Raw genomic sequence first — 11683 nt, 5'->3', positions numbered from 1 at the left:
CATGCGATTGTCATGCGCATCTCGTCAGTAAAGCCGGTTCCGTGATTGGTAGTAAATCGCCATCACCTGCTTTAATGCAGATGGAGCGGCATTTAATACATAGAGCCGTAGTTCACTGACAGGCTAGGCAATATCGCGTTCATAATCGAATGCGATTCATCTGCGATTATGAACTATTTTATTGATAGTGCGCGTCTAATCGTCCCGCCCCTCACCTCAGCGGCATGTGCTCCGGTTGTATTGTAAGCAACGGCGTCGTTAAGATCGCTTATCAGTTTGAGCCCGATTGAGAAGCAGAGGATATTATTGAGATACGCTGTTATTTGTAAATGCTACTGCTTATGTTAGCTTTTAATATACGGTTTTATACTGATTAAAGCTTTAATAAAGTACGGCAACAGCACGCGCGTCCATGTTTAACGCTTCTCATAGCTATACGAAAATAAGTGTATAATTGTTTGGAGCTGAGCTGAATGAGAGAGAGAGAAATGCAGAGCGTGTGCAGAGCAGGGGGACGCGAGGAACAGTATTGAGAACCGCTGCTTTAGAACATTGATTTTGAAACTTGTGAATCCATTAGAATCATTAGAAGACAGAATCGCGATTCATATATGAATAGATTTTTACGTGCACCTCTAGTTTTCTCTTCCACTTCTCTAAAGCAGCGCAGCATGGCCTCGCTCCCTTCGTTTCATGTTCCCGGGGGCGGGGTTTATGTGGGTTTGTGATGTCACGAACCCAGCAAGTAACTTGTTGTAGTCCCTACCAGCCATTTTTGTAGGCATTAAACTGCCAGAATTTTAAAAGACGATATCTCCGTTTGCATTGATCTTTCAACTTCGGAACTTTGCAGATACTGTTTATGCTCAAACAGCAACATTACACACTAACTAACGTTAAAAAAAGTGAAATCGCAATGAACCACCCCTTTAAGTTAAACTGCTTCAAGAACCTCGCTACTGAGAAATGTCATGTAGCTTTTCAGCTGCGAAACTATTTTATTGATAAATTCGCGGGGCAGCGCTGACAAGAAGTTACTGTTCGCGTCTCCGCGTGTGTGTGCAAGTGCGTGTCTGTACTGTGTGTGCGCGTGCGTCTGTGAGAGAGAACGGGAGAAAGAAAGCGTTATTTCCGTAGCCTACTTAAAAAGGTGGAAGATATGAAAATAGTTTGTAATTGTTTACCCTATTGTTTGTTATATTTATTTGCTCAATGTCTTCTGGGGTTTTGGTTCTTTTACTGTTGTAGATAGCCCTATAACAAAAATATGATATCTCTTCATTGTGTTTGGGCCCCCTGGACGAGCGAACATAGGCACGTGCCTAGAATGCCTATGCGTGAATCTGGCCCTGACCACAGTGAACCTGCTGATCAATATCAGATGTAAAATATTTCATGAGCATGTTATTGCTCTTGTGTAGAGTAAAACTGTACTGCTAGCCATAGAAATGTTCACAAAACTAACTTACAAAATGATCTGAACAATTCAAGAGTGAACTGGTCTTAAAATCCTTATTCAGTAAACACAATTGACTAAAGTTCATGGAAAATTAAATTGTCAAGAACGTTGGAACCCTGCTAACACGAGATGGCAGCCAGTTACACAAAGTGTTTCCTGTTGTTTGACCTCTTCTTCACAAGAACTTTACATAATTTTTTTATTTTGTTACCACAAGAGGGCAGTGAAGTCCTATGGATCCCATTCACTGTCTACATGTACATAATGCTGTATAATCTCATGACTGGCCTTCAGTAAATAGAGCTGTATCAGTTCACAGGCTTTACACTAAACATATACTTTGGAACTTTTCCCATTATTAACTGTGGACAGTTTATTCAAGTTTTATTTGTATAGCGCTTTTCATGATAAAAATCGTTGCAAAGCAACTTTACAGCAAATTAAGTTTCTACAATATTTAGTGGTAGCTTATCAGTGGTGACTGTCAGTTAATGTACATATGGCAGAAATGTACGGAAAAATCAATTAAAGACGTAATCAAACTGAGCATGAACACTATTAACAGCAATTATTATGTGATGCAATCAAACTTATAGCAAAATTTGGTAGTTCTGTATGTGGTTTCAGGGTTGGCATCATCTGAGGTCCTCTGAGGGGTTGGCATCATCTCTTCCCAAGTGTTCTGGATCCAGACTGAAGCTTGTGTAAATCCAGAGAAACAAATAGAGACATAATTAGCGTAGCTGCTGTTCCAACCAAGCAAAATTGATTTGTTTAACCCAAGCTAAACTGCAGTACAAGATTATGAGATGCATTATTTGAATGCTTGGCCAAAGAGATGTGTCTTTAATCTAGATTTAAACCGAGAGAGTGTGTCTGAACCCCGAACGTTATCAGGAAGGCTATTCCAGAGTTTGGGAGCCAAATGCGAAAAAGCTCTACCTCCTTTAGTGGACTTTGCTACCCTAGGTACTACCAAAAGTCCAGAGTTTTGCGACCTTAGGGAGCGTGATGGATTGTAGCATGGTAGAAGACTAGTTAGGTACGCAGGAGCTAACCCATTAAGGGCCTTGTAGGTAAGTAATAATATTTTGTTTATACAGTGTGTTCAGTACTTGCATAGCTTACGCATATGAGTGCAATTATTAGCTTTTTTTAAAGCTATATAGCCTATTAAGGCATTGGCAATGTTTTGCTTTGTGATTTATTAAGATACACAGGACACTACTTCATCACCACCCTACTGTACTCATTTTTCCTGGGATGTTTCGGCGTCGATCGGTTCTGTCTCGGACACACTGGAACTGCGGTGGGAAAGCTGCTTACCCTGGGCGGTCTTGGCATCTGGTGGTTTGTGGACCTCATTCTCCTGATAACAGGAGGCCTGACCCCCAGCGACAGCAGCAACTGGTGCACTTTCTACTGATTTAAAGTGGTTGTATCTGATTCACCTTTCTCATGCTCACAAGTTATGAGTTACACTGTATGCATGTGGGCATACAATGGGCCTTATTTGCCATTATTATTTGTAAAATACTGTTCTCTCTTGTTTCTTTTGTAAAGTGTTTATGTGAAGCAGTGTTGTAAATAAATGTCATCTTCAAAGACTAGAACTCTTAATTGATATATACATTTTTATGTTGATCTGAGTGTAATCTTTATCAAACAAACAACATCAAGTCCTCTCGGAAATAAGTTTGATATTTTCTAAATGGACTACACTTTTCTGTCTTTGTTCTTTACTGTTGTATAGTCTTTCTGAACATGCTCCCAATTACAAAATGATGTTTAAAATCAAATCAAGTTTTGGTTTTCAGGACCGGATTGCAGTCGAACCAGCTGCAGAGATGATACAGATCTTGTTTTAGACTGAATACCTACAAAGAGCTGTCAACAGACAGATGTTATGAAACAGCTTGCAATTAAAAATACATACAATAATAGACACTAGGAAACATGCATCCCTAGGCAGAATTCCCATGGCTTTTATCACACACCATTCAAAAAGCAATTTGTTGAAAAACTGTAAAAATTGTCTCTTTCATTTTCCGTGGCTTGCATGTGTTATGTATGTAAGTGATTTATTTACTGATGAACTGTTGAAAAAAACTAGCCACTTTGGGATATGTTGCAACTCATCCAAGTGTATTGCTTTAAAACAACATGTGCTTGTAATTCAATATTTTTTTATTGATGTGACGTGTAGTGGGCAGTCATTTTTGCTGCAGCACCCAGGGAGCAGTTGGTTTGGTGCCTTGCTCAAGGTTCTCACCTCAGTCGTAGTATTAAAGATGGAAGAGAGCGCTGTACATTCACTCCGCCAACCTACAATCCAAGACTCGAACCCATGACCTTTGGGTTACAAGTCTGACTCTAACCATTAGGCCACGACTCCCCCCTTTTGGCTTTGTTAAAATAATATGGGTACAAAGACTTGTTTGACTGGTGCATGGCAATGAAAAGGATTCTATAAAGTAAGTGCATGAGGTGTGTGTATGTTGACCATGTGATGGATTGCAGCCTGACAGATAATCGGCTTCAATGTTTGCATGCACTACAATTCTCTTTAACTCAAAACACAATGCTTGTTTCTTGAGCAGCAAGTCAGCATATTAGAATGATTTCTAAAGGATCACGTGATACTAAAGACTGGAGTTATGACTGCTGAAAATTCAGTTTTGCCATCTCAGGAATAACATACATTTTAAAATATATTAAAATGTAAAACAGTTATTTTAAATGTAAATTTTAAACAGTAGTGTATATGAGTATCTTATGATATTTGGCAATGTAAAACTGACATTACACTCAATCAGGATAATATATACAGAAGAACAATACATCTTAAAAATAAAAGACTTTTGTATTTGTATCAAAACGCATCACTTGGCCTTGACATTTCCTTATACTGTATGCCAGTGGTTCCCAACCCAGGTCCTGGAGGCACCCCAACACTGCACGTTTTGTATGTCTCCTTAAACAAGCACACCTGATTCAGGTCATCAGCTTATTAGTAGAGACTCCAAGACGGGGTCACCAAACTCGGTCCTGGAGGGCTGGAGTCCTGCAGAGTTTGGCTCCAACTTGCCTCAGCACACCGACTTGGAAGTTTGAAGTATACCTAGTAAGAGCTTGATTAGCTGGTTCAGGTGTGTTTAATTAGGGTTGGAGCTAAACTCTGCAGGACAGCGACCCTCCAGGACCGAATCTGATGACCCCTGCTCCAAGACCTGAAACTGGTGTGTCAGAGAAAGGAGACATGCAAAATGTGCAGTGTTGGGGTGCCACTGCTGAATGCTATTAATATAATGCCCTTTTCAAGTAATGCACATTTGTGGATAATATATTGTTTGGAGGTACGTAGATAAAAACTAGCACCAGAAAGCTTCAGTCCACTTCATCAGGAACCACTGTTAGTTTGATTTCTTCATTAGCACGTTGCACCACCAAAGAGAGAACTCTGTCTGACTGCACGGCCTGACGCACGTCCTCTGTAGAATGCACTGATTGTCCATTAATGCTGATTATCACATCTTGGTTGAGCAAGCCAGCGCTACAAAAGTGCAAAATAAAATGCAATATGTGAAATGTTTTTGATACTCTTTGTTATTCTACACAGTACAGCTTGTTTTACACTTGCATTGCAGCAGCTAACTGATCAGGCTTGGGCTCTAAACTGTCCCATTTATTTGTAAATAAAATAAGAAAGCAATAGAGAGGCCAGGGTGTTTTGCTTTAATTATCTGTAGTTTGTTGAAGTGGACAGTGCACTTGAAGACAATAGCTGAAGCAAACTTATCCACTTAAAATGATAGTTCACCCAAAAGTGAAAATTCTGTCATTATGTAAATGACCAAAAAATTCTGGTGCATACAATGGAAGTCAATGGGAACCAATTTGGTTACCAACTGTTTTGGTTATCAACATTCCTCAAAATATCTGTTTCAAAGTAGAAAGTAAGTCATATAGGTTTGGAATGACGTGAGGGTGAGTAAATGACAATTTTCATTTTTGGGTGAACTATCCCTTTAAATTTCTAATGCCAGACACACAAAAACAAAATACCTTAGGAGGAATGTCATCATAGGACAGAGGTGCTACAGGAAAAATGTATTCTTTGGCAAATATGTAAAAGCCCTTGTGGTATACGATGAGGATATATATCTTGATCTGACTGAAGGTTATGATAGTATGAAAGGGGCCTCTGGGCTTAGAGGTGTGGTTGGGGTTAATCGGGAGGAGTAAGAGGAGGTATAGGCAAATGCCTTTACCTGAAGGCAGCTGTCCCTGGAATAACCTCATACACATACACCCCTGAGCTCACATCTGCGAAGTTTCTCTCCTTCCCCTTGAGCTCCTTAATCAAACTGAGGACACAAACATGATAATTAAAAAATATATATAAATATATTTTTATATCTTAATAAAAGAATATTTGAAAAGAAGGAAAAAAAAACAAACTTACGCAGCTGAAAGTTGAAGCATTCGCACTCCTATATATCTTTTTTTAGTCTGCATTCTTCCTGAAAATTTAAGAAAATAGTTAATATAATCAATATAAAAACAACTAAGCAGCTCATAAGAAATCTGCAAACCTTTTCTTTGTCTGTCATAGGAGTCTGCAAGGAACTGCCGTATGCGGTCCGAGGGAATGGCAAATGATATTCCTGGCGTAACCTTTAGCGTGTTTATGCCAATGACATCCCCATCCTTGAAACAGCAAACAGGGAGCATAATGTTGAAATGCACTGTAATGAATTAACAGCTACTTTGAGACACACAAGGGGACGGTGGTCACTGGGTTTACTAATTTTTATTATTATTATTATTATTATTATTATTAAATACTTTATTAATCCTTAACAGGAAATTATATTGTTACAGCAGAAACTACAATTCGATCTACCTAACTAAACAAGTAAAAGGAAATCTTACACTAAAAAAAACAAAAACATGTAACACATTACAAGACATCAAGAAAAAAAACAGTAATAGGGAATACTGAGGTCATTATTTCAACAAGTAAAATGAAAGATGTTTGCATGTACATAGTTTATTAAAAATAAATAATAAAAAATAAATATAAAATAATACTTTTAACTTTATATACACTGAACAAAATTATAAACGCAACTTTTGTTAATCATCGCATAGTATTTATTTTACAGGTTTGTCTCAAGAGAAGATGAGTTTTCACAGTATGACGACTAGAGGGCAGTGGACTGAATCATGAACAATGGATCAGGGTTTGACAGCGTGTTCCAGTTCCTGCCAATATCCAGCAACTTCGCACAGCCATTGAAGAGGAGTGGACCAACATTCCACAGGCCACAATCAACAACCTGATCAACTCTATGCAAAGGAGATGTGTTGCACTGCGTGAGGCAAATGGTGGTCACACCAGATACTGACTGGTTTTCGGACCCCCAAATACAGTAAAACTGCACATTTTAGAGTGGCCTTTCATTGTGACCAGCCTAAGGCACACCTGTGCAATAATCATTCTGTCTAATCAGCATCTTGATATGCCACACCTGTGAGGTGGATGGATTATCTCGGCAAAGGAGAAGTGCTCACTAACACAGATTTAGACAGATTTGTGAACAATATTTGAGGAAAAATAGGCCTTTTGTGTACATAGAAAAAGTCTTAGATCTTTTGAGTTCAGCTCATGAAAAATGGGGGCAAAAACAAAAGTGTTGCGTTTATAATTTTGTTCAGTGTATATTACTTATACTGTTGTATCGCTTGATTCCAGTTTATGGTGCATCTGTGCAAGGTTTTTTTTTTGTACATATTTTCAAGCTTCCATTGTGCTCTATAAATGGAAATATATTTTTTATTGCAAAACCAGATGCATGCTTGAGCCTGAGGCTCCTTCAAGGACACATGTTGTGTTTTCCTTTACAAAGATCAGTAGAATAATATAAATCACTACAGGTAATTTGCCCAAGGTATACTAAATTTCCAGATGGAAGCAGACAGAAACAGTAGACACTGCACAGTAAGGAACCATGAATACCAAAACTGAATGTTGCACAAATAAAAACAAGAGTTATAACCTTGGGGGAAGCTTTCCAGAAACAAATAGAGATAAACAAATAAGTAGCAGCTGAGAGTGAGAATTACAGTGGGTATAGAAAATAAATCAACCCCCTTTAAAATGCTCACATTTTGTTGCTTTGCAGCCAGAAATGAAGATGGACACAATTTTTTTATTTATACAGCTGAATTTACTGGATAAAAAATAAAAAAAAACAATCACTGAGTTTGAAAAAGGATCACTCCCTTGTGTCTGTATTTTGTTGAACCACCTTTTGCTTTAATTACAGCCTTTAGTCTGTTGGGATATGTCTCTGCTAACTTTGCACATCTAGACTTTGCAATATTTGCCCACTTTTCTTTGCAGAATTGCTCAAGTTCAGTTAAATTTGTTTGTGACTGTTTGCGGACTGCAGTCTTCAAGTCATTCCACAGATTTTCAATGGGGTTTAAGTCTGGGCTTTGACTAGGCCATGCAGGGACATTCACATTTTTCTCCTACAATCACTGTGTGCTCAGGTTTCCTATGTGCTCTGGGTCATTGTCATGTTGGAAGGTAAACCTTCTTCCCATTGACAACTTTCTGGCAGAGGACAGCAGATTTTCCTCAATTCCTAATAATTTGACGGTATTTTGCCCCATCCATTTTTCCTTCTATCCCGACAATTGCTCCAGTCCCTGCTGCAGAGAAACACCCCATAACAGGATATTACCACCTCCATGCTTTACTGTAGGAAGGCTGTTATTTGGATGGTGAGCTGTATTGGATTTCTGCGAGATATATTGTTTAACCCTGCAACCCGCATACAAGCCACATTTGTGGAGAATTTGTGATCTTGTTGTCACATGCACACAATGACCGCTATTTGTTATAAATTACTGCATCTGCTTCAGAGCTGCTGTAGGCCTCTTGGTAGCCTCTCTGACCAGCTTCCTCCTGGCTCTTTCGAAGTCCTGATTCAGGGAGGGTCTGTGTTTTACCAAATACCATCCACTTCTTAATAATAGACTTCACTGTGCTTCTAGGCATTGAAAAAGCCTTTGAATTTTTTTTGTAACCACCTCTTGACTTGTGCCTGTTCACAACTTTATTCCAGAGATTTATCCCAGAGATCTTTTGACAGTGTCTTGCCACCCATAGTTGATTGTTTGCTTCAGGTGCACTACCAAGGACTGAAATGCTCCAGGAAAGCTATTTTTTTATGCTTGTCATGGTACTGGAGTGTGATGAGGCGAGGACTCAAATGCAGGAGAATAATGGGTCTTTTTAATAATAAAATGAAACAAAACAAACACAAACTCCCCCGAGGGGGAAAAGCAGGCATGAAGGCCAGAACAGGGCATAGCAGGTAGAGCTGGCCCAATACCAGAAACACACAGACACATCTGACTACATACGACAACGAAGAAGCACAGGACTGCAAGCACAAGGAGAATAAATAGGGAGACAAATGAAGAGGGTAACGAGGGAAACACAGGTGGAGTAACTTAAACAATAATGAGGTGACAAGATGGGAGGGGACAGGCAATAAGACAGGAGAGAGCACATGGCACCAAACAAACACAACACAGGCCATGTGCTCACAAAAATCCACAGGAGTGCCCTCTGGTGGCCATCTTGGGCTCTCCAGCTGCAGACCGTGACATAACCTCTCCCTTAAGGAGCGGATTCCAGACGCTCCACCAAATGTCAAAGGAATCCAGGAGGGAGGCGGAATGGAGGTGGACTAGGGGGAGGGACAGTGAGCCAGGCCCATGTAGGGGAAGAGGACCTGGATCCTGAGGCGGATCATGGAACCAGGGTGGAACGTAAGCAGACCAGGGCGGAGCAGGTGGAAAAGAGAACCATCACTTGAGAGGAGCTGAAGGCTCCTGGATTGAGCGGGCTCTGGAGTGGAGTCTGAAGGCTCCCGGACTGGAGCTGGCCCTTGAGTGGACACTGAAGGCTCCCAGACTGGAGCGGGTTCATGAGTGGACTCTGAATGCTCCCTGACTGGAGTGGGTTCTTGTATGGATTCTGAAGGCTCCTGGACTGGAGCGGGTTCATGAGTGGACTCTTGAGGGCTCCCGGACTGAACTCTGAGGGCTCCCAGACTGGAGCGGGCTCTGGAGTGGACTCTGAGGGCTCCCGGACTGGAGCGGGCTCTGGAGTGGACTCTGAGGGCTCCCGGACTGGAGTGAGCCTAGGAGTGAACTCATAGACTTGAGTAGGCTCTGGAGCGGGCTCTGGAATGGACTCTGAGGGCTCCCGGACTGGAGCAAGCTCTGGAGTGGACTCTGAGGGCTCCCGGACTGGAGCAAACTCTGGAGTGGACTATGAGGGTTCCCGGACTGGAGCAGACTCTGGAGTGGATTCTGAGGGCTCCCAGACTGGAGCGGATTCTGGGGTGAACTCTGAATGCTCCCAGACTGGAGCAGGCTCTGGAGTGGACTCTGAATGCTCCCATGCATGCAGAACAGTCCAGAGGCCAAAGGCAAAGACCGCCTTCTTGACTATGGCAGCAGCAGTGAAATTGGACGGCCCTGTGGTGACCTTTGAGACCACCAGAGTCCGGTCCTCCAGGACCACTGGACTTGGGTCTGCAGGAGCCGGGCCCTCCAGGACCACAAGACTCGGGACCACCGGAGTCGGGTCCTCCAGGGCCACCAGACTCGGGACCAGCGGACTCGGGTCCTTGTGAAGTGGACCCGAGACCACCTTGTGAAGCGCTTTCGGACTGGCAGCTCTCCTCTGAAGAGGCTCTGGACTGGCGGCCATCTTGTGATGAGACTCGGAACAGGCAGCCATGTCAGGAAAAAGCTCCTCCTGTTCAGGAACTGACTGTCTCCCGTTGTGGGCTAGAAAGTCCACAAACACCCCAAAAGACTTGCTGATCGGCTCATCAAGGGCATAAGAAAACAAGTCTTTGGAGAGCAGCATCATTATACTTCAGCCCCTCTGCAGCAGTCCTGAATTCCAAGGCGAATTCCTTCAGGTCAGTCCCCCGTTGCCGGAGGGAACTCAATGCCGATAATTGGAGCATACGTTGGTAGAGGGGGCTGCTGATAGTGGAGGCTGGCAGTGGGAGGTTGACCATTCTCCACTGAGTCCTCATTTGGCTTCTTCATTCTGTCATGGTACTGGAGAGTGATGAGGCGAGGACTCAAATGCAGGAGAATAATGGGTATTTTTAATAATAAAATGAAACAAAACAAACACAAACTCCCTCGAGGGGGAAAAACAGGCGTGAAGGCCAGAACAGGGCATAGCAGGTAGAGCTGGCCCAATACCAGAAACACACAGACACATCTGACAACATACAACAATGAAGAAGCACAGGACTGCAAGCACAAGGAGAATAAATAGGGAGACAAACGAGGAGGGTAACGAGGGAGACACAGGTGGAGTAACTTAAACAATAATGAGGTGACAAGATGGGAGGGGACAGACAATAAGACAGGAGAGAGCACATGGCACCAAACAAACAACACATGTGATCACACAAAACCACAGGAGTGCCCTCTGGTGGCTGTCTTGGGCACTCCAGCTGCAGACTGTGACATAACCCCTCCCCTAAGGAGCGGATTCCAGACGCTCCACCAAATGTCAAAGGAATCCAGGAGGGAGGCGGAATGGAGGTGGACTAGGGGGAGGGACAGTGAGCCAGGCCCATGTAGGGGAAGAGGACCTGGATCCTGAGGCGGATCATGGAACCAGGGTGGAACGTAAGCAGACCAGGGCCCCCGAGGAGGAAAAACAGGTAAGCAGGCCAGGAACAAGACACAATGAAACTCTGACTTTAAACAACAAAACAGCACAGGACTGCAGACACAAGGAGAATAAATAGGGAGACAAACGAAGAGGGTAACGAGGGAGACACAGGTGGAGTAACTTAAACAATAATGAGGTGACAAGATGGGAGGGGACAGACAATAAGACAGGAGAGAGCACATTGCACCAAACAAACACAACACAAGCTATGTGCTCACAAAAATCCACAGGAGTGCCCTCTGGTGGCCATCTTGGGCAATTCAGCTGCAGACCGTGACAATGCTGAGCTAATCAAAATGACCACAGCTTATCACAATTGAAAGTCAAATGGCTTTGTGTGCCATTGAGAAGGTGATTAGCTACACTTTACAAGTCATTTTTAGGAGGGGGTGATCCTTTTTCCAACTCAGTGATTCTGTTTTTTTATTTAT

At 42.4% G+C, this 11683-nt stretch overlaps 2 protein-coding genes across 3 annotated transcripts in view; one reads left to right on the top strand and one right to left on the bottom strand.

The window, feature by feature from the left end:
- Positions 1-3621, top strand: part of LOC107672780 (TM2 domain-containing protein 2-like) — a 5184-nt gene extending 1563 nt beyond the window's left edge. Inside the window, exon 4 of the mRNA XM_016466132.1 lies at positions 2672-3621. Within this exon, the coding sequence (XP_016321618.1) occupies positions 2672-2885 (214 nt within the window). The 3' untranslated portion in view covers positions 2886-3621. The remainder of the gene's footprint in view (positions 1-2671) is intronic.
- A 1175-nt stretch (positions 3622-4796) lies between these two features.
- htra4 (HtrA serine peptidase 4) overlaps positions 4797-11683 on the bottom strand; it is a 14944-nt gene continuing 8057 nt past the window's right edge. For both annotated transcript variants that reach the window (XM_016466130.1, XM_016466131.1), the window contains 4 exons: positions 6055-6169; positions 5925-5982; positions 5731-5826; positions 4797-5012 (listed from right to left, as the gene is read on the bottom strand). In XM_016466130.1, the coding sequence (XP_016321616.1) occupies positions 4847-5012; positions 5731-5826; positions 5925-5982; positions 6055-6169 (435 nt within the window). In that variant the 3' untranslated portion in view covers positions 4797-4846. The remainder of the gene's footprint in view (positions 5013-5730; positions 5827-5924; positions 5983-6054; positions 6170-11683) is intronic.

This window comes from Sinocyclocheilus anshuiensis, unplaced genomic scaffold (genome assembly GCF_001515605.1).
Source record: "Sinocyclocheilus anshuiensis isolate Anshui unplaced genomic scaffold, SAMN03320099.WGS_v1.1 scaffold88, whole genome shotgun sequence".
Classification (NCBI taxonomy): Eukaryota; Metazoa; Chordata; class Actinopteri; order Cypriniformes; family Cyprinidae; genus Sinocyclocheilus; species Sinocyclocheilus anshuiensis.
The sequence above is the reverse complement of the archived record's forward strand: the minus strand, read 5'-3'. Positions and strand labels throughout refer to the sequence as shown.